General features: G+C 56.0%; 1 protein-coding gene across 5 annotated transcripts; it reads left to right on the top strand.

Annotated features, from left to right (window-relative positions):
• The first annotated feature begins 2,597 nt into the window (after nucleotides 1-2,597).
• NBL1 (NBL1, DAN family BMP antagonist) lies at nucleotides 2,598-17,887 on the top strand. 5 transcript variants are annotated; one of them, XM_039473680.2, is made up of 6 exons: nucleotides 3,403-3,468; nucleotides 13,004-13,084; nucleotides 14,318-14,399; nucleotides 14,527-14,715; nucleotides 14,838-14,949; nucleotides 16,357-17,887. In XM_039473680.2, exons 4-6 carry the CDS (start codon nucleotides 14,546-14,548, stop codon nucleotides 16,618-16,620), a joined length of 546 nt encoding a protein of 181 aa, XP_039329614.1. In that variant the 5' UTR covers nucleotides 3,403-3,468; nucleotides 13,004-13,084; nucleotides 14,318-14,399; nucleotides 14,527-14,545; the 3' UTR covers nucleotides 16,621-17,887. The 5 variants fall into 5 exon arrangements, 4 of the variants coding, with proteins under 4 accessions (XP_039329613.1, XP_039329614.1, XP_039329615.1 ...); XM_039473681.2 differs by lacking the exon at nucleotides 14,318-14,399; XR_012512321.1 differs by lacking the exons at nucleotides 14,838-14,949; nucleotides 16,357-17,887 and having other exon boundaries at nucleotides 2,598-3,468; nucleotides 14,527-14,544.
• Nucleotides 17,888-20,997: the final 3,110 nt, after the last annotated feature.

Genomic DNA, 20,997 nt, shown 5'->3' on the forward strand with positions numbered 1-20,997 from the left:
AGGAAACAGCTGGCCTGAGCCCGTGCCCTGCAAGAGGGAGCTCACATTCACAGACTCTGGGAGAGAGCAGCTCCCCACTGCTCAGTCACATTCCAGGTCGGTCATTTTCCTGAGCCCAGATGTTTGCTAATGAGCGGGGGAGAGGGGCTTTCAGCCCTGAGCCCCAGCTCTGGGCCCCATGTTACCTCGGCCCCAAGAGGCTGGCTCAGGGCCAGGAGGCTCTGGCCTTGGGCCCATGCCCTGTGCCAGCCAGGCCTGTAGGGGCAGCTGGAACACTACTGCCAACCAGGTGCATCTGCTGGAGCTGCGAGACTCTGACATGACAGGTTCTGCCTTTCCTGCTGGGGCCCCACCACCCTGGATCTCATCATCAGAGCAACATCCCGGCTGCAGCCTGACGGGGAGATGCACTGGGGCAGCTGAGAGGGTAGAGGGGGTGTGGTGTGCACAGAAACATGGACTTTGGTGTTGACAGGTCTGAGCTCAAGTCGAGGCTTTGTCAATCACTAGCAGTGTAGTCTTGAGCAGGTCGTGACACTTTCTGGTGCCTTGATTTTTCTCACCTGTAAAATGGGAACAATGATGGGACTGTAGTAAGGATTAGAGATGAAGCAGACGGAGTGCCTAGTATCATGCCTGGCACAAAATGTAGCTATGGATAGACATTATTACCAAGTGACCTACTAGGCCCCCTGCCCACACGGTAGCTTTCCTGTAGTTATCAGCAAACAGATGGTGACTCAACTCCAAACCCTCTGTCCCTGATTAGGGGGTTGGTGTTCTTGAATGTCCCCGTGTTTGAGAGATGGTGGGCTGCCCCGTGGAGGGCACTGGCTGGAAGTTGCGACTTCTACTCCTGGCTCTGTGTGTAATCTGACAAGCTCATCAGGCTCCACAATTAGCTTTCTGCAGTGTGGGAGTGGATTCTTTCAAGATACAGAACTCCACTTTCCATACTGCTCAGGGTATGCGTGAAAGATGGTGGTGGTAACCTTTGGCTGTAAAACGGTAAACATTTCCTACGTGCCTACTGTGTACAGTGCAGTGAGGGTGGTTTCTGCAGTACATGGTACATGGCTATCCAACAGACATTAGCTGGCATGGCCTCTTACTGTGTGACTTTAGGTGAGTTACTTAACCTCTCTCTAGACCTTCTTTTTTTTCACTTTTTTTTTTTTTTTTTTTTTTTTTGAGACAAGGCCTTGCTGGAGTGACAAGTTCATTAGGCTCCACAATTAGCTTTCTGTAACATCACCCAGGCTCGAGTACAGTGGCACAGTCATAGCTCACTGCAGCTTCAAACTCTTGGGCTCAAGTGATCTTCCTGCCTCGGGATTTTTTTTTCACTTTTATTATTTATTTTACTTTATTTATTTATTTTTTTTGAGATGGAGTCTCACTCTGTTGCCCAGGCTGGAGTGCAGTGGTGCTACCTCAGCTCATTGCAACCTCCGCCTCCCAGGTTCAAGTGATTCTCCTGCCTCAGCCTCCCAAGTAGCTGGGACTACAGGCACACGCCACCACGCCTGGCTAATTTTTGTATTTTTAGTAGAGACAGGGTTTCACCATATTGGCCAGGCTGGTCTAAAACTCCTGACCCCAAGTGATCCTCTTCACTCGCCCTCCCAAAGTGCTGGATTACAGGCATGAGCCACCGCGCCCAGCACTTTTAAAATAAGAGACAATACTTACCTCACAGGTTTATTTTGAGAGTAGTGAGGGCTGGCAATGGGATGAGGCACATGGTAAGGTGCTCAACACACGTGAACTATTATAACGGTTATAGTAGTTACCATTAAGAGAAGACCTATCTGTGCTACATCAGTGGGGGATAATAATTACTTTATTCGCTGGGCATGGTGCCTTGAACCATTGCATTTCAACCAGGGCGACAAGAGCAAAACGGTGTCATAATAATAATAATAACGTCATTCAACCAAATACATTGTACATCTCACCTGGCCTGCCCATAAGCACTGGAGATACTGAAATAAACACATGATTCCTGCCCTCAAGGTCTAATGGAGGAAAGAGATGTACACAGCTATTCTAGAGGGAAATTGACAAGAACAGAAGTTCCTATCCCGCGCTCCAGGATCACACTGGAGGAGGGAGATGCTCCCAGAAGGTCTTGGGAAGGTTTTCCAACCTGGTGCTGGAAAAAACATTTGCCAGGAGTCGAAAGGAGGGGAAGGGAATTCCGGGCAGAGGGAAAGGTGCAGGCAACAGCTAGGAGGCACAGATGCAGGCTGGTGTGGAGGGTGCGGGTAGGCTGGAGTACACCAGGGAGTTCCCAGCAGGCCACTAGGAGCCACGCAGGATGCTTGGCAACCACATGAGTCAGATGACCAGGGCTGCGTCCATCTGGAAGTTTCCAGCCAAGGTGGGTAAAGCACATGGACACAGGTAACTATGCTGTAAAGCAAAATCCCCGAGTCCCACAATCGTGTCCCACATGGTGTCCCTGGGCCACCACTTTTCAGTAGCAAGTTATTTTCTCACCCCGTTGTTAAGCATACAGAGTAGAGAAGGCGCCGCCGCAACCCACCCAAGTGCCCACTGATTGGATGGGAACCCCTGAGGTGAGGCTGGACGCTGGGGCCAGGCGCTCCGCTCTTCCCAGGAGCCAGAGAAGTGAGTCCATTTGCTGCCGTTCTGGTTCCTAATAGTCCCTGGGGCTTCTCGGGATGCTTAAGCCAAGTGCCTGGAGCCGACTGGAGGTCGAGAGCGACACTACGATGACACTGGGCGAGGCCGAGCAACCCAGGCTACCAACAGCACGAACTTGAACCGGGTCGAAAGCCGGAGCGGACTGGATGGGGTGCACCACAGAACTGCGGAGTGAGGACGGACTCCCGGTGCGGGACGCGGCGGGCTGGAGCGCCCCACTCTCGGAGCAAGTCTGCAGTGCCCGGTGCCCACAAAAAGGACACCTCCATCTTTGTCACCCCGAGGCATGGCACGGCCTGACAGTCCAGGCTCGGGAAAAGTCGGGCGGAGAGAGTGGAAGCGCAGAGACACCCAGGGAGGGCTCTTGAGAACGGGCCGGGGCTCCCGGCGGGCTGCCGTGGCCCTCGGGCGCCGGCCAGGCGTCCAGGCAGCCCCACGCGCCGTCGGAGCGCGCCGAAGCCCGACCCGGGGCGGGCAGAAGGCGGCGAGACGGCCCGGGGCCCCGGCGCCCCCTCCTGCGCACCCGGAGGGAGAGGCCGCGCGCGCCCGCCCGCTCTTTCTGCGCGCGGCCCTCCCCGCTGCCCCCGCCCTCGCGCCCTGTTTGGAGGGAGCCACCCTGACGTCGGAGCCGCTCCCCCGCGCCGCGCGCCCGCCCGGGGCCGCAGACGGCGCGCAGCGCAGCCCAGCCGAGCCTCGCGGGGCCGCCCCCAGCCCTGCCGGCCGCCTCGCCGAGCCTCCCGGGGCGCCCGGGCCCGCGACCCCCGCACCCAGCTCCGCAGTAGCCGGCGGGCGCGCGCGGTAAGTCCCGCCCGGGCCGGTACGCGGGCACCCGGCTTCCAGAGGCTTCGGCGGCGGGGGCAGCACCGCGCCCCCGGCCCAGAGCTGCGGCCCCGGGCGCGTCCGGCGGCCGCGGACAACTGGCGGAGGCACCGCCGCCGAGCCCGGGAGCCCTGGGGGGCCCGGCGGGCGCCTCCGGACGCCGGCTCTGGGGACGTGGGCGCGGCACGGGGTGGCCGGGGGGCACCGCCGCGCCCGGAGCCCGTCCCCAGACTCGCCCCGTGGTTCCGTTGCTCTCTCGGAGTTTCCGCGGCCGGGAGAGAGAGGGAGCGAGGGAGGGAGATGCGTGGCCGGGCAGGGGCCGGGGCTCGGCCGCCGGGCTCGCGTGTCCCCCGGCCGTGCCCGGGCCTCGCCGCGCCGAGCCTCTCGGCTCTGGACGTTTCCGCCTCCTGCGGCCCCCTCGGCTTCGGTCCCTACGTCTGTGTGTCTGTTTCTCCTTCGCTCCGTTTCCGCCGCTCACTCTCCCCGGGTCTGCCCGGTCTCTTTCCGTTCCCCGCCCGCCTGCCTCCGTGTTCGGCCGCCCGCGTTTGTGTCTCTGCCTCTCGCTTTTCTCTCCCTCCCTCTGTCTCTGCGCTGTCCTCTGTGGGGTTCTCGCCGTGTGTCTGCGCGTCTCCCTGACCCCCCGCCCTCGATCCAGACAATCCCCCCAGTGTCGGAGGCTCGCCCTCCCCCAGCGGGGTTCACGAATAGTTTCCTAGACCGGGTGCGCCAAGCCCTCCCCCTGCCTCCCGCTGGCCCCGGGGCCTGGCCCGGGTCATCTCCCTGGAATTGAGTCTGGGGCAGGGAGAGCCAGCCTTTCCCGGGGCTCAGTTTCCTTTAAGAATTCCACCCCCGCGAGGTCGGCTGGACGACAGGCCCTGCTTCGGGCCACCTGCCCGGCCCGTTCCCAGGGCGGGGCGATTCTGGTCTTTTACAAGCGGCGGCAGAGGGGGCAGCCGCCTGCCTTGGCGTGACCAGAGGTTGGCGGGCATCAAGGAGGAAGGCCACACTTCAGGCTTTCAGAGGCCCTCGCTCCCCCAGCTGGACGCCACCAGTCTGTTACTAGGGGCACCCCTGGAAAACAGAGGTCAGGGCTGGAGGCCAAAGACCGGACGCTGGCCGGGCATGGAGGAGGGGAAGCAATTTGTCAACAAGGAGCCCCTCACCCTTTGTTACTGCAGAATGGGGCCTCCCGAGACTCCCCCAGATGCTGGGGCTGTTTGGGCGTGGTTTGCCCTGAGTTGGGGCCAAAGAAAAGACGAGGCTGCCGCGTTTCCTCGGTGACCCCCACCCCTCTCCACCCACCCCTGCAAACTGGACTTCTCTCTCCTGGGGCCTGTGTTTTGGAGGGGTGGACAGGGTGTTCTGCCTTGGCCAGGAATATGGCCTCAATATTTTAAAGTGAAATTTCAGGCTGAGTTTAGCTGCTTCCCCCCACCCCCAACCCCAAGGGTCGGAGGCTGGCGGAACGGGCAGGGTTGATGGTGAGGTCTGTAGTGGGACTTCTGCTGAGCAGATGTGCAGCCCGGCCCTGCAGCAGCTCATTAGTATGGATTTGTTTTGGAGACTGTTTTTGGTCTGCGGGCAGGAGGGTCTGCGGTAAGGAGGGCCATGGCCTGGGATGGGGGGCTGGCACAGAGGTGGCCAGGGCTGGAAGGTGTAGGCAGGCCTGGGTGGCACCGGCTCGGCCCTGTGTGTCCGCCCCCTGGACAGCTGATTCATGCTCTGCCTGGCCAGAGCCTCCCCAGTGCTGAAGGAAGGAAGGAAGCCACCCTGCAGTGAGATGGGGTCGTGGAATCACAGTGGCCTTAAGCAGTATGCTGGAGCCAGGCTCCTCCCTGGGGGATCTGCTGAAATGGGCGTTCCCAGGCCAGGCTGCCCATTTTACGCTTGCAAACATGAAGCTTAGGGAGGGAGCACAAAGGGTCAGTGGCCCGAGCTATAACCATTGGACTCTCCTGACTCCAGGCACACAGAGAGCCAATGTATGAGCTTTGGCCAGAATGCATCCTCAAACCCCAGGGTGAGCCCAGAAACCCCATCTGGCTGACCAGAGCCGGGGCCCTACCTGAGTGAGCAGGGAGCCCAGGTGTGACACTGCCTTGCCCCTTCACAGAGGAACATTTTCAGTTGCACCATTCAAGGAAGTCCCTGTGCTCATTCCAAGACCTGGAGCAATTGCCCCGCCCTTGCCAAGCCCCAAGCCTAGGGCTGCAGGCCAGCCGCCCTCCACACCCTCTGCGCCCAGCAGCATGCTCAGCCTGGTGGCAGGGCAGAGCCTGTTTTCTTCAAGTTGGATTCTGGAGGAGGCTGGTGTCTCCAGGACCCTGTCTTAGAGTCTGCGTGGGATCTTCCTCCCAGTTCCTGCCCTGGCAGGGAATCATATTGGGCAGCCCTTGACAGTTTGTAAAATCCATTCCCAGCTGTCATCTCACTTGCTTGAGTTTCACCTTGAGATTTTCCCTAAATCCAGTTTCACTGGGGCAGATGCAGCCCAGACTGAAATAGCCTCAGGACCCACCCAGGATCCTGTGGGAGTGAAGGGCAGAAGGGAGCAGGCAGAGACCCAGGGAGGGTAAGAAGCCAGGGAGGGTCAGAGGCCCAAGCTAGCACTGAAGGCGACATGGACTGAGAAATTAACTATGATGGACTGTCTCTCCAGAGGTTTCCATGTATTCTTCGGTTTAATTTTCACAGCTGTCCTGTGAACTGGATATTAGCACTATCCCCACTTTGGCAGATGAGGAAACTGAAGAACAGAAAGGTTAAAATGGGGCCAAGTGATCCCAGTGCTTTGGGAGGCTGAAGTGGGAGTTCAAGACCAGCCTGGGCAACAAAGGGAGACCTCTTCTCTACAAAAAATACCAAAAATTAGCTAGGTATGGTGATGTGCGTCTGTACTACCCAGCTACTCGGGAGGCTGAGGTGGGAGGATTGCTTGAGCCCCAGAATTTGAGGCTGCAGTGAGCTGGGATGGTGACAGCACATTCCATCCTGGGCAGCAGAGTGATAGCCTGTTATAAACAAAAACATACAAATAAAGAGAAAGATTAGGATGACTGAGCTAAGATTTGGAGCCGAGTCTGTCATAATTGCGGAGAATGGAGGAGGAGGACCAGACCGTGCCCTTAGTGTGGGGGGAGAGGAGAGGTAGGAGAGGCAGGGAAGGGGGAGCGTCTGGTGTGAAAGCCACCAGCCACAAAGGCTGCGTGCTTGTGTGTGTGTGGAGCGCAGTGTCACGTGAATGCTGAGCCCACAGGTAGTATCGTCCATCCCCATCAGCTGGGTCCAAGTGTGGGAATGTTCCCAGAGGAAGTTCTGGAAGCAGGAGGTGAAGACGGGGAGGGAGAGCCCGCCTTTCCACCATGGATTCACCAGGCCTGCCCTCCGTGGCTCTGCACTGACTGATTGCTGGAACGGGTAACAGGAAAGGTCTGGTTGTGTGTGTGTGTGTGTGTGTAAGAGAGAGAAAGAGAGCAGGTACTTGGGCAGATGAGCATTTTTGTATGTATATAGGCACACTTGCGTATGTATGTGTGTGTGTTGTGTTTTCATAGGGGCACAGGTGGTTTGGGGTATGCCTGCTTTTGAGTGCGTGTGTGGGTCTGGGGTGAGTGGATATACTCTACCCTGAAAATTCTGGTATATCTGGCCTTGAGCGACCCTGAATATTCAGACTTAACCCAAAAGAGGAATTGGGGAGGATGGTTCACTTGTTATACTAAAGCTGATCCGCTCTACAAAGGGTTTTGCGGTGGGCAGGAGTCAGGAGGAGGTGTTCCTTGAAATCTAGGCTGCTCTTGTGTATTTAAGGGGCATTTCGGATGCCTTTCCAGGTCCTAGAATCCAGGCAGTGGTGGCCGGGCGCGGTGGCTCACGCCTATAATCCCAGCACTTTGGGAGGCTGAGGCGGGTGGATCACGAGGTCAAGAGATCGAGACCATCCTGGTCAACATGGTGAAACCCCGTCTCTACTAAAAATAATACAAAAAATTAGCTGGGCATGGTGGCGCGTACCTGTAATCCCAGCTACTCAGGAGGCTGAAGCAAGAGAATTGCCTGAACCCAGGAGGCGGAGGTTGCAGTGAGCCGAGATCGAGCCATTGCACTCCAGCCCGGGTAACAAGAGTGAAACTCCGTCTCAAAAAAAAAAAAAAAAAGAATCCAGGCAGTGGGGCTGGGGGCGTGCCAGCAGCAGTGCTGTTAATCAAGGCCCCTTTCCTGGGGGCTGGGAGGCTGTTGCTCCTGGCCTGGCTGGGTCTTGGAGTCCCGTCGCGAGCATATTCAGGTACCCAGGCCATGCCTCAGATGTGGGGGGGGTCACACGAGGAGGGCCGGGTCTGGCGTCTTCAGTTTTGGCAGGCATTTCCGAAAAGGGGCTCTGCAGGCCTGACCCCGAAGCTGGCCTTGCTGGGGACCCTCTGGACCAAGGCTTCCAGGAAAGCAGCTAGGGTAGGGCTGCTGTGTATGTTCTCTGCCCTCTTCCCCAGAGTGGGAGCTATGGGTAGGTCACTTCCTGGGCCCGTGCCTCAGTTTCCACAGTGCCAAAATGGGTCTGCTGCTGTCACCTCCCAGGGAACTTCCTTTCTGTGTGGGTGGCAGCTCAGAATGTACCAGGCATTTGCAGGGGGCTGCTGAGGAAGTGGAGGGCTTGGATTTGGGAGTGGTGGGTAGTGGGTTGGGAAGAAGGCACTCACCTGTGCTGAGGACACCTCCTTCAAAGCCCCACAGCGCCCCTGGGAGGAAGGATAGTGTCACACATACCTTTACCAGGGCTCCAAGAGCCAGGGTCGGTCATGGCTACCAGATGGTCGGCTAGGGAGTCGGGAGTGGGATTTGAATTCTGGTCTATGGAGCCCCCAAGCTTCCAGCCCAGGCAGTGGCTGAACACCAGGGCGCTAACAAGAATGAGAGGCATAGTCAGCTGGGGCAGTGGCATGAGCTCCAGGCCTCGTCCTGACTCCCGATTCCATCCTTTCTTGCTTCTTTCTCTTCTGTCAACCTTTCTCCTGCAAGGGTGGCTGGGGCTTAACCTGCTACTGTCCAGGTTCAAATCCTGATTCTCCTGTTTCCTAACGGTGTAAGTCCAAGCACATTTCTTAGCCTCTCTGTGCTTCAGTTTCTGCATCTAAAAATGGAGGAAAGAATAGGATTAGGCAGTTGTTGCAGGACAGAATAAATTACTATCCGGGCCAGGTGTGGTGGCTCACACCTGTAATCCCAGCACTTTGGGAGGCCGAGGTGGGCTGATCACCTGAGGTCAGGAGTTCAAGATCAGCCTGACCAACATGGTGAAACCCTGTCTCTACTAAAAATACAAACCTAGCTGGGCATGGTGGCGTATGCCTGTAATCCCAGCTACTCGGGAGGCTGAGGCAGGAGAATTGCTTAAACCTGGGAGGCAGAGGTTGCTGTGAGCCAACATTGTGCCATTACCTTCCAGCCTGGGCAACAAGAGCAATACTCCGTCTCAAAAAACAAAAAATTCATACCCAGTCACACACCGCGTAATGATGAACCACATACACGATGGTGCTGCCATAAAATTATTATTATTATTATTCTGAGTTGGAGTCTCACTCTGTCCCCCAGGCTGGAGTGCAGTGGTACCTGTAGCTGGGACTACAGGGGTGCACCACCACACCTGGTTAGTTTTTGTATTTTTAGTAGAGATGGGGTTTCACCATGTTGGCCAGGTTGATCTTGAACTGACCTCAAGTGATATGCTCACCTTGACCTCCCAAAATGTTGGGATTACAGGCCTGAGCCACTGTGCCTCGCCTCCCATGGGATTATAATACCATATTTTTACTACACCTTTTCTTTCTTTCTTTCATAATGATACCATGAAAGATGGTACGATCCTGGCTCACTGCAGCCTCAACCTCCCAGGCCGTAGTGATCCTCTTACCTCAGCCTCCCAAGTAGCTGGGACCACAGGCACATGACAGTACACTTGGCTAGTTTTTAAAATTTTTATAGAGATGGGATTGCCTTTTGTTGCCCAGGCTAGTCTTGACCTCCTGAGCTCAAGCAATTCTCCCACCTTGGCCTCCCAAAGTGCTGGGATTATAGGTGTGAGTCACCATGCTTAGCCTACTCTACATTTTCTATGTTCAGATGTCACTCACCATTGTGTTGCAGTGGCCTGCAGTGTTCAGTACAGTCACCTGTGGTCCAGGTTTGTAGCCTAGGAGCAATAGGCTATGCCAAATAGCCTAGGTATGAGTAGGCTAGACTCTTCAGGTTTGAGTCCACTCTATGATGCTCACAGACCGACAGAGTCACCTAATGGTACATTTCTCAGAGTGCATCCCCATGGCTAAGTGACGCATGATTGTAATTGCGCTTATATTTAATTCAGAGTTAAGAATCTCTGTTCTCCTCCTGAGAGCCATCTCTTACTGTCCCGACTCAAAACAACTGCCTCCTGTTTACCCACATCCCTGGACCTCCCCTCAGGGGAGTGCCCGGGTGGGCATAGGGTCTGGGGCCTCAGCTCCCTGCCCTCCTAGAAGCGACCCCTGCCCTCCGAGAAGTGAGTGAGTGAGTATGGAACTTCAGGGAGCTGAACAGCCCAGGGCAGGGCATTGCTTTGCCTGACTTGCCGGAGGCCTTGGGACAGCTCCCTTGCAGAGCAGGGGGATTTGGCCTGGGACATCTCCAACTTCCCTTCCTGCCCTTGCTTTCGGGGAGTCCTGTGACTTGTTGTGTGACCGTTAGGGTGGGAGGAAGGGTTGAGAATCTGGGTGAGGCTCTCAAGGCTCAGGAAGGAAAGTACGATGGATGGCTGTTTAAAAAAAAGAAAATAGCTGAGTTGCTGCGTGAAAAAACAAAAAAGCATAAACCAACAAAAAAGAGAACCTGCTAGCTAAGAGCCCACCCCACCAGTGGGGGGCAGCCTGGGCTCTTTGGGGCTGGGCAGGCGGGCTGGAGGAGGTAGGCGTGTCTGGATGGCAGCCGTGTGGGAGAGACTTCACCTGGCGTCCTCGCTGTCTTCTGTTCCGGCCCAGCCTTGGCTCTGATACTGGCCCAGCCTTTCCTGTGATGCTCTGGGGGTTAGAGAGCGGACCTTAGTGGGTGCCTCCTTGATGCTGAATACCTTCATTTCCTCTTCCCAGTGCTTCTCCAGGGAAGGCACAATGCTCCCATATTAGGGTTGAGAAAGCTTGGTTCTGAGGAGTGAACTTATTTCTGGGAGTCACACAGCTCTTAAGGGGTGGGGGCTGCAGTTCAAATATTGGGAACTGCAGGGTCCACGCTTCTGGTTGGGGGGCGGTGCCCGTAGAGAATGCTGGAGCTCCACGCTGCTGGCCCGGGGAGGCCGTGGCCCCAGCGCCCTGCCAGTGCCTGTTGGGTTGGGTTACTGCACCCCTCTGTGGGCACAGCTGGCCCTGTGGTGCACTCAGCTGTGCACTGGCAAGGGTGGAAGGGAAGGAGGGACCTTCCACCTTAGTTCATCTCATTTTCTCCTAATCTCTGCCCCAGCCTGACCCTGATAACCAGTTCCTGGTCTCTGGGCCTCCTCCCCAAATTCCCCTTACTCCGTCTCCCAGTAAGCCTTCATTAGCCTCAGCTGCAGTCTCAACACTCGCTTCAGCCTGGTCCTGACCCACAGCCCCAGTTGTGACCTCTCCTCGTTCCGGGTGCTCATCCCGACCTCCCTCCCTCTGTTGGATCCTCCCTTTCTGCTTTCCTCCCTTCCTTTCTCTTTTCTTTCCTGTCCTTCCCCCCCCCCCCCTTTCCCTTTCCACAGGTTCTTGCTCTGTCACCCAGCCTGGAGTGCAGGGGCACAGTCACGGCTCACTGCAGCCTCAAGCTCCTGGTCTCAAGCCTTCCTCCCGTCTCAGCCTCCCACATAGCTGGGCTACAGGTGCACATCACAACGCCTGGCTATTTTATTTTATTTTTTTTTAGAGACCAGGTCTCACTTTGCTGCCCAGGCTAGTCTTGAGCTCCTGAGCTTAAGCAATCCTCCTGCTTTGGCCTCCCAAAGTGTTGAGATTACAAGTGTGAGCCATGATGCCTGGCCCAGGCTACTTTCATTACAACCCCAGTCCCAATTCCACATCCACAGCACTTCCTGCCCTAGGCACCTCCTTGCGTCCTGTGACCCATTGTTCCTGAGGAAGCAAGGTGGGGTCAGATTCAGGAGGACAAGAGTCCCTGGACCTCTCCAAGGGCCTAGGGGGCCAGTCCAGCCCAGAGAGGACCCAGGGAGTCCTGGCCTTAAAGGGACCTGCAGGGCCTTTCAGGTATGCTGTGGGTAGACCCTGACTCAGGACTCAGGAAGCCTCCTGCATGCCAGGCTTGTTGAAAAATTCATCAGGTTGCCAGTTAGGAAGGAATCCATTCTATTTTGTTAGGATGTGGTTGTACTGGAAACATGGGCTTTGTCAGTGAGACCGGAAATGCGTGGGTGAGAGCCTTGTGACAGGAACTCATCTGGGATGGTGTGTGGTGGGGCAGCCTGTCCAGCCTCACTTCCAGCTGCCCTTCCTCCCCAGGGGGCTGGGAGTGGGGCTCATCCCAGCATTGGGGTCCCCTGAGATGGAGACCTGCAGGAGAGGGGCAGGAGCTGGGGGAGCATGCTGGATGGGGAGCAGAGTGCCAGGGGGGTGGTTACAGCCCTTGCAGGAGCCATGCCCAGCCAGCCCTCCTTGAGACCCCTGCTCCCCAGACACGTTATAAGGTACTTGGCCCTGGGCCCAGCGCAGTGGCTCACACTTGTAATCCCAGCACTTTCGGAGGCTGAGGTGGGCAGATCACTTGAGGTCAGGAGTTCCAGATCAGCCTGGCCAACATGGTGAAACCCCATATTTACTAAAAATACAAAAGTTAGCTGGATGTGGTGATGAGTGCCTGTAATTCCAGCTACTCTGGAGGCTGAGGCAGCAGAATCGTTTGCACCTGGAGGCGGAGTTTGCAGTGAGCCTAGATCACATCACTGCACCCCAGCCTGGGTGACAGAGTGAGATCTGTCTAAAAAAAAAAAAAAAAAAATAGATGAATAAATAAAAATAAAATAATAAACTACCTGGCTCTGCCATCCCCACGGTCCATAGTAGGATTGTCCTCAATGGGATGCCCAGTCCCAAGCCACCTGACTCCTGGTGCTGGGCTTTTATGGAGCCAGTGGGACCAGGACCTATCCCTCCTGATTCAGCCTTACTTTATCTTTTACAGGGACTGTCCCTAAATAAAGAATGCTTGACCGAGTACAGAGCTGCTGAGGAAGCCTGATCGAAATGCAGACTCCTCCCCACCCTAAAACTTTTAGTCCAGGAATCCCCAGGGAATTCTGATCATTTGCCATGTTTGGGAACCATGGGCTGGGTCACTGTACTCACTTTAAGGTTGTGAGGAAACAGGCCTGAGTGTCCCGGTCACAGGCACATGTGGATACATGCCCCTTCTCCACTCTCCTGTCCTCTGTGGGTTAGGGGGTCTCCTCAAAGAAGGGACTACCCTCATCTCTGAATCTCTCTGAAGCCTCCCTCCCCTGTGCTTTTTGCAGTGGGTGAAACTCGCTGGCGTGTCTCCAAGCAGAATCCTTTGACACACACTGCCCTGCAGCACCACCTTTTGGCAGATCCTGGTATTGTTTTAGTATCTCACTCCATCCTGTAGCGGGGCAATTTGCAAATAGCCAGGTGCTTGGCTTTGATTGGCTCCCGCTTGACTCCAGATGGGGCTGGGGGTAGTGATCTGCGTGGACTTGTGGATTCGAGTTTCTGGTGAGGCATCTTAGCAAGCAATACTGGCCGGGCGTGGTGGCTCACGCCTGTAATCCCAACACTTTTGGGAGGCCGAGGTGGGCAGATCACGAGGTCAAGAGATTGAGACCATCCTGGCCAACATGGTGAAACCCCGTCTCTACTAAAAATACAAAAATTAGCTGGGCGTGGTGGCACGTGCCTGTAGTCCCAGCTGCTAGGGAGGCTGAGGCAGGAGAATTGCTTGAACCTGGGAGGCAGAGGTTGCAGTGAGCCGAGATTGTGCCACTGCACTCCAGCCTGGCACCTGGCGACAGAGTGAGACTCTGTCTCAAAAAAAAAAAAAAAAAAAAAAAAGCAAGCAAGCAATACTGTCTGGTTCAGGGTCAGTTTTTTTTTTTTTCGTGAGCTCTGGCCAGCCTGGGTGGCCCACGAAGTCACTGCAGGCCAGGTGCGGTGGCTCTCGCCTGTAATCCCAGCACTTTGGAAGGCTGAGGCAGGAAGATCACTTGAGCCCCAGGAGTTTGAGACCAGCCTGGGCAACATAGTGAAATCTGTCTTTACAAAAATTAGCCGGGCACGGTGGTGGACACCTGTATTCCCAGCTACCCGAGAGGCTGAGTTGGGAGGATCACCTGAGCCAGGGAAGTCGAGACTGCAGTGAGCCATGATCATGCCACCGCATTCCAGCCTGGGTGACCGAGTGAGATCTTTTCTCAAAAAACAAAAACAAAAATCACAGCAATGCAAAAGTTAAGGCTAACTTTTCAAACGTCAGAATCCTGACAGCCGTTGCAGCAGCTTTCCAGGAGACGTGGTGTGTGGCCAGCCCCTCGAGGGCTGTGTGGATGACTTTTTGTGCGTTTTCCTGGATGACCCACAGGGTCAAAGGGAGAAAGGTAGCAGTTGTTCAACACTTGACACGTGCTTGAACACTTCGTGACTGCAATCCTTCGCTGTGTAGTGGCACCATCTCCCCTTTTTAGATGAGGAAACCAAGGCACCAAGATAAAAAGTAACTTGCTCAAGGCAACATAGGAGGTTATAAAACCAATAAACACATAGGGAATGTGCCTATCTGCTAGGCTGATTTAATATCTCTTTTGACCTTCCAGATACCCATCTGATGTAGGTACCACTCCCAGCTCCAGTTGTAGGATTCAGAGTGGAGAAATAACTTGTCCAAAGTCGTACTTGGTTAGTAAGTAGGAGGGCTGGGGTTGTGCCGTGGAGTCAGATGCCAGAGCCCGTGCTGTAACACCACTGCCAAGCCCCGTCCCCCGGGCCCTGCTGTGCCTCAGGTGGCACCTGTGCTCTGTTCCAGGGCTCTGGAGGCCACGGGCATGATGCTTCGGGTCCTGGTGGGGGCTGTCCTCCCTGCCATGCTGCTGGCTGCCCCACCGCCCATCAACAAGCTGGCACTGTTCCCGGACAAGAGTGCCTGGTGCGAAGCCAAGAACATCACCCAGATCGTGGGACACAGTGGCTGTGAGGCCAAGTCCATCCAGAACAGGTGGGACCCAAGGGGTAGGTGGGGGGATGCGGATGGGGGCCCAAGGAGGGAGAAAGAGGGACCAGGGCTGCCCATCCCTGCCTCCCCAACAGTGACACACATGGTGCCCTCTCCTCCCACAGGGCGTGCCTAGGACAGTGCTTCAGCTACAGCGTCCCCAACACCTTCCCACAGTCCACAGAGTCCCTGGTTCACTGTGACTCCTGCATGCCAGCCCAGTCCATGTGGGAGATTGTGAGTACTGCCGGCTTGCCCCACCCAGCCTTGGCCCAGAGCCTTCCCTGGCCTTGGCCTTTCTCCCCAGCCTTCTGCATTCCAGCAGGTGGCCACAGTGGTGTAGCAAGGCTCCACTGTGTGCAGGGTAAAGGGCTGGGAGTACAGACGTGGGCCCCCCACAGGATGGCTCAGAAGTTTGACACCAACTTGTACATGGACAGGGATCTTCCCGAAGCTCCATTCTGATGCCTCTCATGGGCTGAAGTTCTTTCAAGGGCTTCCTGTTGTTACAGGATGAGACCAAAGTCTTTGCCCTGCCTCAAGAGCCTGGCATGGCCTGGCTCAGTGGCCTTTCCAGCCTCCTCCTGCTTCCTGCCCTCCTCACTAGCTTGTCACTTGACACAGCTGCCTCCGCTCAGTCCCTTGCCCCTGCTTTGCTCACTTGTACCCCAAGGCCCTTGCCCCTGTCCTTTACCCTGCTTGGAACACCTTCTTGCCCCTCCTCCTTACCTAGTTCACTTCTATTCACTGTTCTGCTCTTGTCCCAGGCAGCATTTGCTCAGGGCCCCTTTCCAGGCCCCCTGACTGGGTCACACCCCTGCACCGTTGGCTCTCAGAGCACAGCGTGCCTCCGCTTTAAGCACCTGTCACATCTGCAGTCTTCCACCTGCATTCGGGTGATTTTGACAGGTCTCTCTGCCCTGCTAGACTCTGATTTCCTTGGGGGAAATGTGTCTCTGTGTCCTCAGAGCTGGCACAGGGTAGGCACTCTGTGGAAGGGAGGGAGGAAGAGAAGAACGGAGGGAGAAGGAAAGAAGGTACTTAGGTGGGTGATGATAGGGGCAGAGTAAGAGGCAGATGGGGTTCCTGTAGCGCGATGCTCAGCTGGGCTGGGGCTCTGGGGTGGGGCTCTTTTGAGGAGGTAAAGTCTGAGCTCAGATTCAAAGGCACAGTTGGGGGCAGGTGGTAGTGGGGTGGGTTCCTTCCAGGCAAAGGAACAGCATGTGCAAAGCCCTGAGGCAGAGCTAAAGCACAGAATGGTTGAGAGTGGCACAGGGCCAGGGGTCGGGAGGCCAGCCAGCCGGCAGCACCCGAAGGCCCTGGGTGGCCTTAGTGAGGGGTCAGGGTTTGTCTCCAAGTGCAGGGGGATGGGGACAGTGAGGGGATTTTCGCAGGGGTGGGCCACACTGGATTTCCCTGTGGCTGCTGGTGGGGACTGGGTGGGAAGGTAGCAGGTCTGATGTGAGGAGACAACTCTGGTGGCTTGTGCATGGTTCAATTTCCCCCTCCCCATGGGACCCTGGAGCTAACTGGGGCATCACAGGTGGGCTCTGGGGTTCTTGGTCCCATGAGGAGGTATTACCCTAGGGGCTTCCTCCCCAGGCCTCTGGAAGCATCCCTGCTCTTCTTTCTTTCCCTCTGCAGGTGACGCTGGAGTGCCCAGGCCACGAGGAGGTGCCCAGGGTGGACAAGTTGGTGGAGAAGATCCTGCACTGTAGCTGCCAGGCCTGCGGCAAGGAGCCCAGTCACGAGGGGCTGAGTGTCTATGTGCAGGGCGAGGATGGGCTGGGCTCCCAGCCCGGTGCCCACCCTCACCCCCATCCCCACCCCCACCCTGGCGGGCAGACCCCTGAGCCCGAGGACCCCCCTCGGGCCCCCCACACGGAGGAAGAGGGGGCTGAGGACTGAGGCCCCCCGACTCTTCCTCCCCTCTCATCCCCCTGTGGAGTGTTGGGTCTCACCTTCCGGGGAGGAGTCCGGGGAGAGGCTGAAGCCCCCCTTTGGCACTGGATGGACTTGGATTCAGACTCGGACTTGGAATGCTGCCTGGTTGCCGTGGAGATCTGAAGGGGAGGGGTTGGAGGCAAGCTGCACAATTTAATATATTCAAGAGTGGGGGGAGGAAGCAGAGGTCTTCAGGGCTCTTTTTTGGGGGTGTCTCTTCCTGTCTGGCTTCTAGAGATGAACCTGTGGGAGAGGGAGGAAGTTGGCTGAGCCGCTGAGTCGGGGGAAGGCCATCCAAGATGGCATGAACCAGGGTAAGGTGTGTGGGGGTGCAGATGGTCCTGCTGAGGTTCGGGGCCTAGGGTGAGCATCTTGCAAGCCTCAGCCTTGAGGGAGGGGCTGGGCTAGAAAGATCGCTGGCAGAAACAGGAGGGTCCAGCCCCACGGGCTTCCCCCAAGGCCGCTCACCCCACTCCCCATCCCCAGAGAAGCACGGCCCCAATGGCACTGAAGTGGCCCTTCCTCAGCGGAGGGGTTTGGGAGTCAGGCCTGGGCAGGACCCTGCTGACTTACGGTGCTGGAGCTGGGTGCCAGGCTCTCTGGGCCTTTCTCTGGCTTCCTTGGCTTGCCTGGTGGGGGAGGGAGAGGAGAGGAAGGAGTCTTCCAAGGCCAGAGGGAGGGGGATGACCCCCCAGACAATCCCTGAAGATGCGTATCCCCTTCCTCTCCCTGTTAGAAACGTTAGTGCATCCCCACTGTCCCCCAAGTTTTAGGCCCCCCTCTCCCAGGGATGCTCTTTCTAAATATCGGATGGGTATGAGAGTGAGGGGTTACTTCCCTTGCCCCAAGGTTCCAGAGGCCCTGGGTAGGTTGGGCTTGGGCTGAGCCTCGAGGAACTCCAGGACGAGGACGATGGCCAGCTTTCGTGGACGGCCAGGGTTCACTCGGGCTCTCTCTAGCTCCCCAGTTCTGCCCGCCTCCTGCCTCCCAGCTGCACTTTAACCCTAGATGGGTGGGGACCTGCGGGGAGGGGCAGGGCAGACAGGCCGTGAAGAAAGCCCCTCTGTGCCCAGAACTGCCTGCGTCTGCTCTTCTGTGCCAGCCCACCGCCTCCTGCCTGGGGTGTCCCGGCCCTCCCGGCTGTTGCGACCCGGGCTTCTGGAGCTTGTCACCATTGGACAGTCTCCCTGACGGACCCTCAGTCTTCTCATGAATAAATTCCTTCAACGCCCGTGTTCTCCTGCTTACTGACCGGCTCTGCCGATGCAGGTTTTCTGCAGGTGCTGGCCGTGAGGCCCGGGGGAGCGGGGCCTGGGCCCAGGCAGGGGATGCTGAGCAGACCTGCCAGCCCCTGCAGCACTTGTCTCTGCATCCTGGTCGCCCTGTCCCCGTCCTGCCCTGTGTACCCTGGCCCCCGATCCTCCGTCTCCTTAGCTCCTGCCGCTTTCCTAGGGTGCCAGTTTCTGGCCTCACATACACCTTGGGTGGGCCTCCAGAACCAGACTTGGTGGATTTTGACCTGTCTCCTGGGCTTGCCTCGTGCCATCTCTCTTCACCCACACAATGGCGTAGCATCAGCCCTCGCCTGGGCTTGGCCTGCCTGGGCCCTGGGAGTTGGGGAAATGGACAAAAGGATTGGTTTTACAGGGCCGGGCGCGCTGGCTCACGCCTGTAGTCTCAGCACTTTGGGAGGCCAGGGCGGGTGGATCACTTGAGGTCAGGAGTTCAAGACCAGCCTGGCCAACATGGTGAAACCCTGTCTTAAAAATTTTTTCTTTTTTTTTTAAAGATTAAAAAAAAGTCTGGGTTACAAATTAATATATAAAGCTGGTTCCTGTGCTGGGTCCTCACCCAGTCCAACCACCTCCTAGTGATGTGGATATTGTCCTCATTTTATAGATCAGGCATCTGAGGTGCAGACGCTGGCAATTTTCCCAGAGTCATGTGTTGAAGAAATGTCACCAACAGGACTTGAACCCAGGCATCGGTCCAGTGCCCACACCAAGCTTGGGGACACCAGCACTCATTTATCATTCAGCAAGTCCATCGTAGGACATTTCACATTTGTTTATTTTTTTTGAGACAGAGTCTCGCTGGAGTGCAGTGGCTTGATCTCGGCTCACTGCAACCTCTGCCTCCTGTGTGCAAGCGATTCTCCTGCTTCAGCCTTCAAATAGCTGGGATTACAGGCACCTGCCACCAGGCCCAGCCAATTTTTGTATTTTTAGTAGACACAGGGTTTCACCATGTTGGCCAGGCTGGTCTCAAACTCTTGTTCTCATGTGATCTGTCCACCTTGGCCTCCCAAAGTGCTGGGATTACACCACCCCCGGCCCTCATTTGTTCTACAGGGTGGGAAATGAGGGCTCTGGAAGCACAGGTGACTCATATAAGCTCACAGTTCCCTTGATTCCTGGCGTCACACCACACCTAATGGCAGCACAGTCTTGGGCAGGACCTGCCTCCGTCGTGTGTCTGGAACAAAGCTGGGTATACATTCATAGGTACATAAAAGAAATAAGGGCTGGATGCTGTGGCTCGTGCCTGTAACCCCAGCACTTTGAGAGGCCAATGCAGGAGTATTGCCTGAGCAACAAAAAGTGAGATCCTGTCTCTATAAAAAATGAAAAAAATTAGCCAGGTGTGGTGGCATGTGTCTGCAGTCCCAGCTACATGGGAAGTTGAGGTGGGAGGTTTGCTTGATCCCTGGAGGTTGAGGCTGCAGTGGGTCATGTTCATGTCACTGCACTCTAGCCTGGGTAATAAAGTGAGACCCTGTCAAAAAAAAAAAAAAAAAAAAAAAAAAAAAAAAAAAAGGAAAGGAAGGGGCAGGGGAAGGGTAGGAGGGGAGGGCAGGGCAGGGCAGGGCAGGGCAACTTAAAAGGGTCTGTTGGAAATAGGAAGGTGGGTTGGTCTGGCTGGTGCAGCCAGGAATGCCAGCCAGAGTTCAGACTTCATTCCCTTTGCACTGAGGCACCCTGGAGGTGTCTGTGCAAAGCTGGGTTTCAAGAGACTAAGCTGGGTTGGAGGGAGATGTTGAGGCCATCAGGGGTGACTGCAAGTGTGCAGGCGGCAGAGGATGGGGCCGGTGAGGTCGTTAAATGGGGTTGGAGAGGTGGGGCTGTGAGAGGCGCTGCTGATTGGATGTGGGAACCCAGCGAGAGGGAGGAGCCTGGCTTGAGAGACATCAATTGAGAAGCGTCCCTAGTCGTGCCAGCTTTCGGGGATGGAGGGTATTGCATCCTCTCCCAATGAGGGGAGACCAAGTCTTTCCAAGGGATTAGTACTGATAGCAGCACAGACAGCAACGCAGACCCTTCTCTTTCCACTTTTCCTGTATGGAGCCAGCTTTCAGCTGGTTTTCTTCCTCTGCTCCCAGCCTTTGAGGAGATCGAGTCTGCTTGGGTTCAAATCCTAGCTGGATCACTTCCTGATTACAGACTTGAGCGAGTCACATAAGATCTCCGAGGCTCAGGTTTCCTATGTGCAAAATGGGGAATAATAGTCATACTCCTCTCACTCTTAGGGTCGCAGTGAACATTACGAGTCAACACACATGCAGAGCTTGGAACACGCCTGGCCTTAGTAAGACCTCAGTGGATGTCGGCTGTTATTATGACTGAGAATGAATGATTGGCCCATGCTGCAGGCGGTCACGCTGATAGTTTTGTACATTTATTCATTAATTGATCAGATATTTATTGAAAGCCTAATACATGCCAGCGATCCAGCTGTGAACCGGACAGACAGGTCCCTGCCTTCAGGAAGTTTACCCAGTTGGTCATTGCCTCCTGGCACAGAGCAGCTTTGGTCAGGCCAGGCAACTTCCTTGGGGGCCTCGATTTCTCTCTCTGTGTCATGAGGAGCTTGCCCCAGTTCTCTGTGTACTGACAGGCATGGATGTCTGGAGCTGACGACTCCTTAAAACAGCTGTTCCATAGTGACACCTGCTATCTCCTCTGGGCAGGAACCCCTCCTGGCTAGAAGTAATCAAGCGAAAGCTGAGGATTCTTGAAAGTCCCTCTTGGCCAGGCACAGTGGCTCATGCCTGTAATCCCAGCACTTTGGGAGGCTGAGGCAGGTGGATCATGAGGTCAGAAGTTTGAGACCAGCCTGGCTAACACAGTGAAACCCTGTCTCTACTAAAAATACAAAAAAAAATTAGCAGGGCATGGTGGCAAGCGTCTGTATTCCCAGCTACTCCAGAGGCTGAGGCAGGAGAATCGCTTGAATCCTGGAGGTGGAGGTTGCAGTGAGCCAAGATCACACCACTGCACTCTAGCCTGGGTGACAGAGTGAGACTGTCTCAGAAAAAAAAAAAAAAAAAAAAAAAAAGTCCCT

This window comes from Saimiri boliviensis, chromosome 11, assembly GCF_048565385.1.
Source record: "Saimiri boliviensis isolate mSaiBol1 chromosome 11, mSaiBol1.pri, whole genome shotgun sequence".
Classification (NCBI taxonomy): Eukaryota; Metazoa; Chordata; class Mammalia; order Primates; family Cebidae; genus Saimiri; species Saimiri boliviensis.

Bases quoted from the DNA above. Each gene is read 5' to 3' on its own strand.
- NBL1 (XM_003934931.4), top strand. From the start codon at position 5,003: ATGTGCAGCCCGGCCCTGCAGCAGCTCATTAGTATGGATTTGTTTTGG. The intron at 5,086-14,526 runs GTAAGGAGGGCC...GCTCTGTTCCAG, and splicing joins TGCGGGCAGGAGGGTCTGCG to GGCTCTGGAGGCCACGGGCA. The intron at 14,716-14,837 runs GTGGGACCCAAG...CTCCTCCCACAG, and splicing joins GCCAAGTCCATCCAGAACAG to GGCGTGCCTAGGACAGTGCT.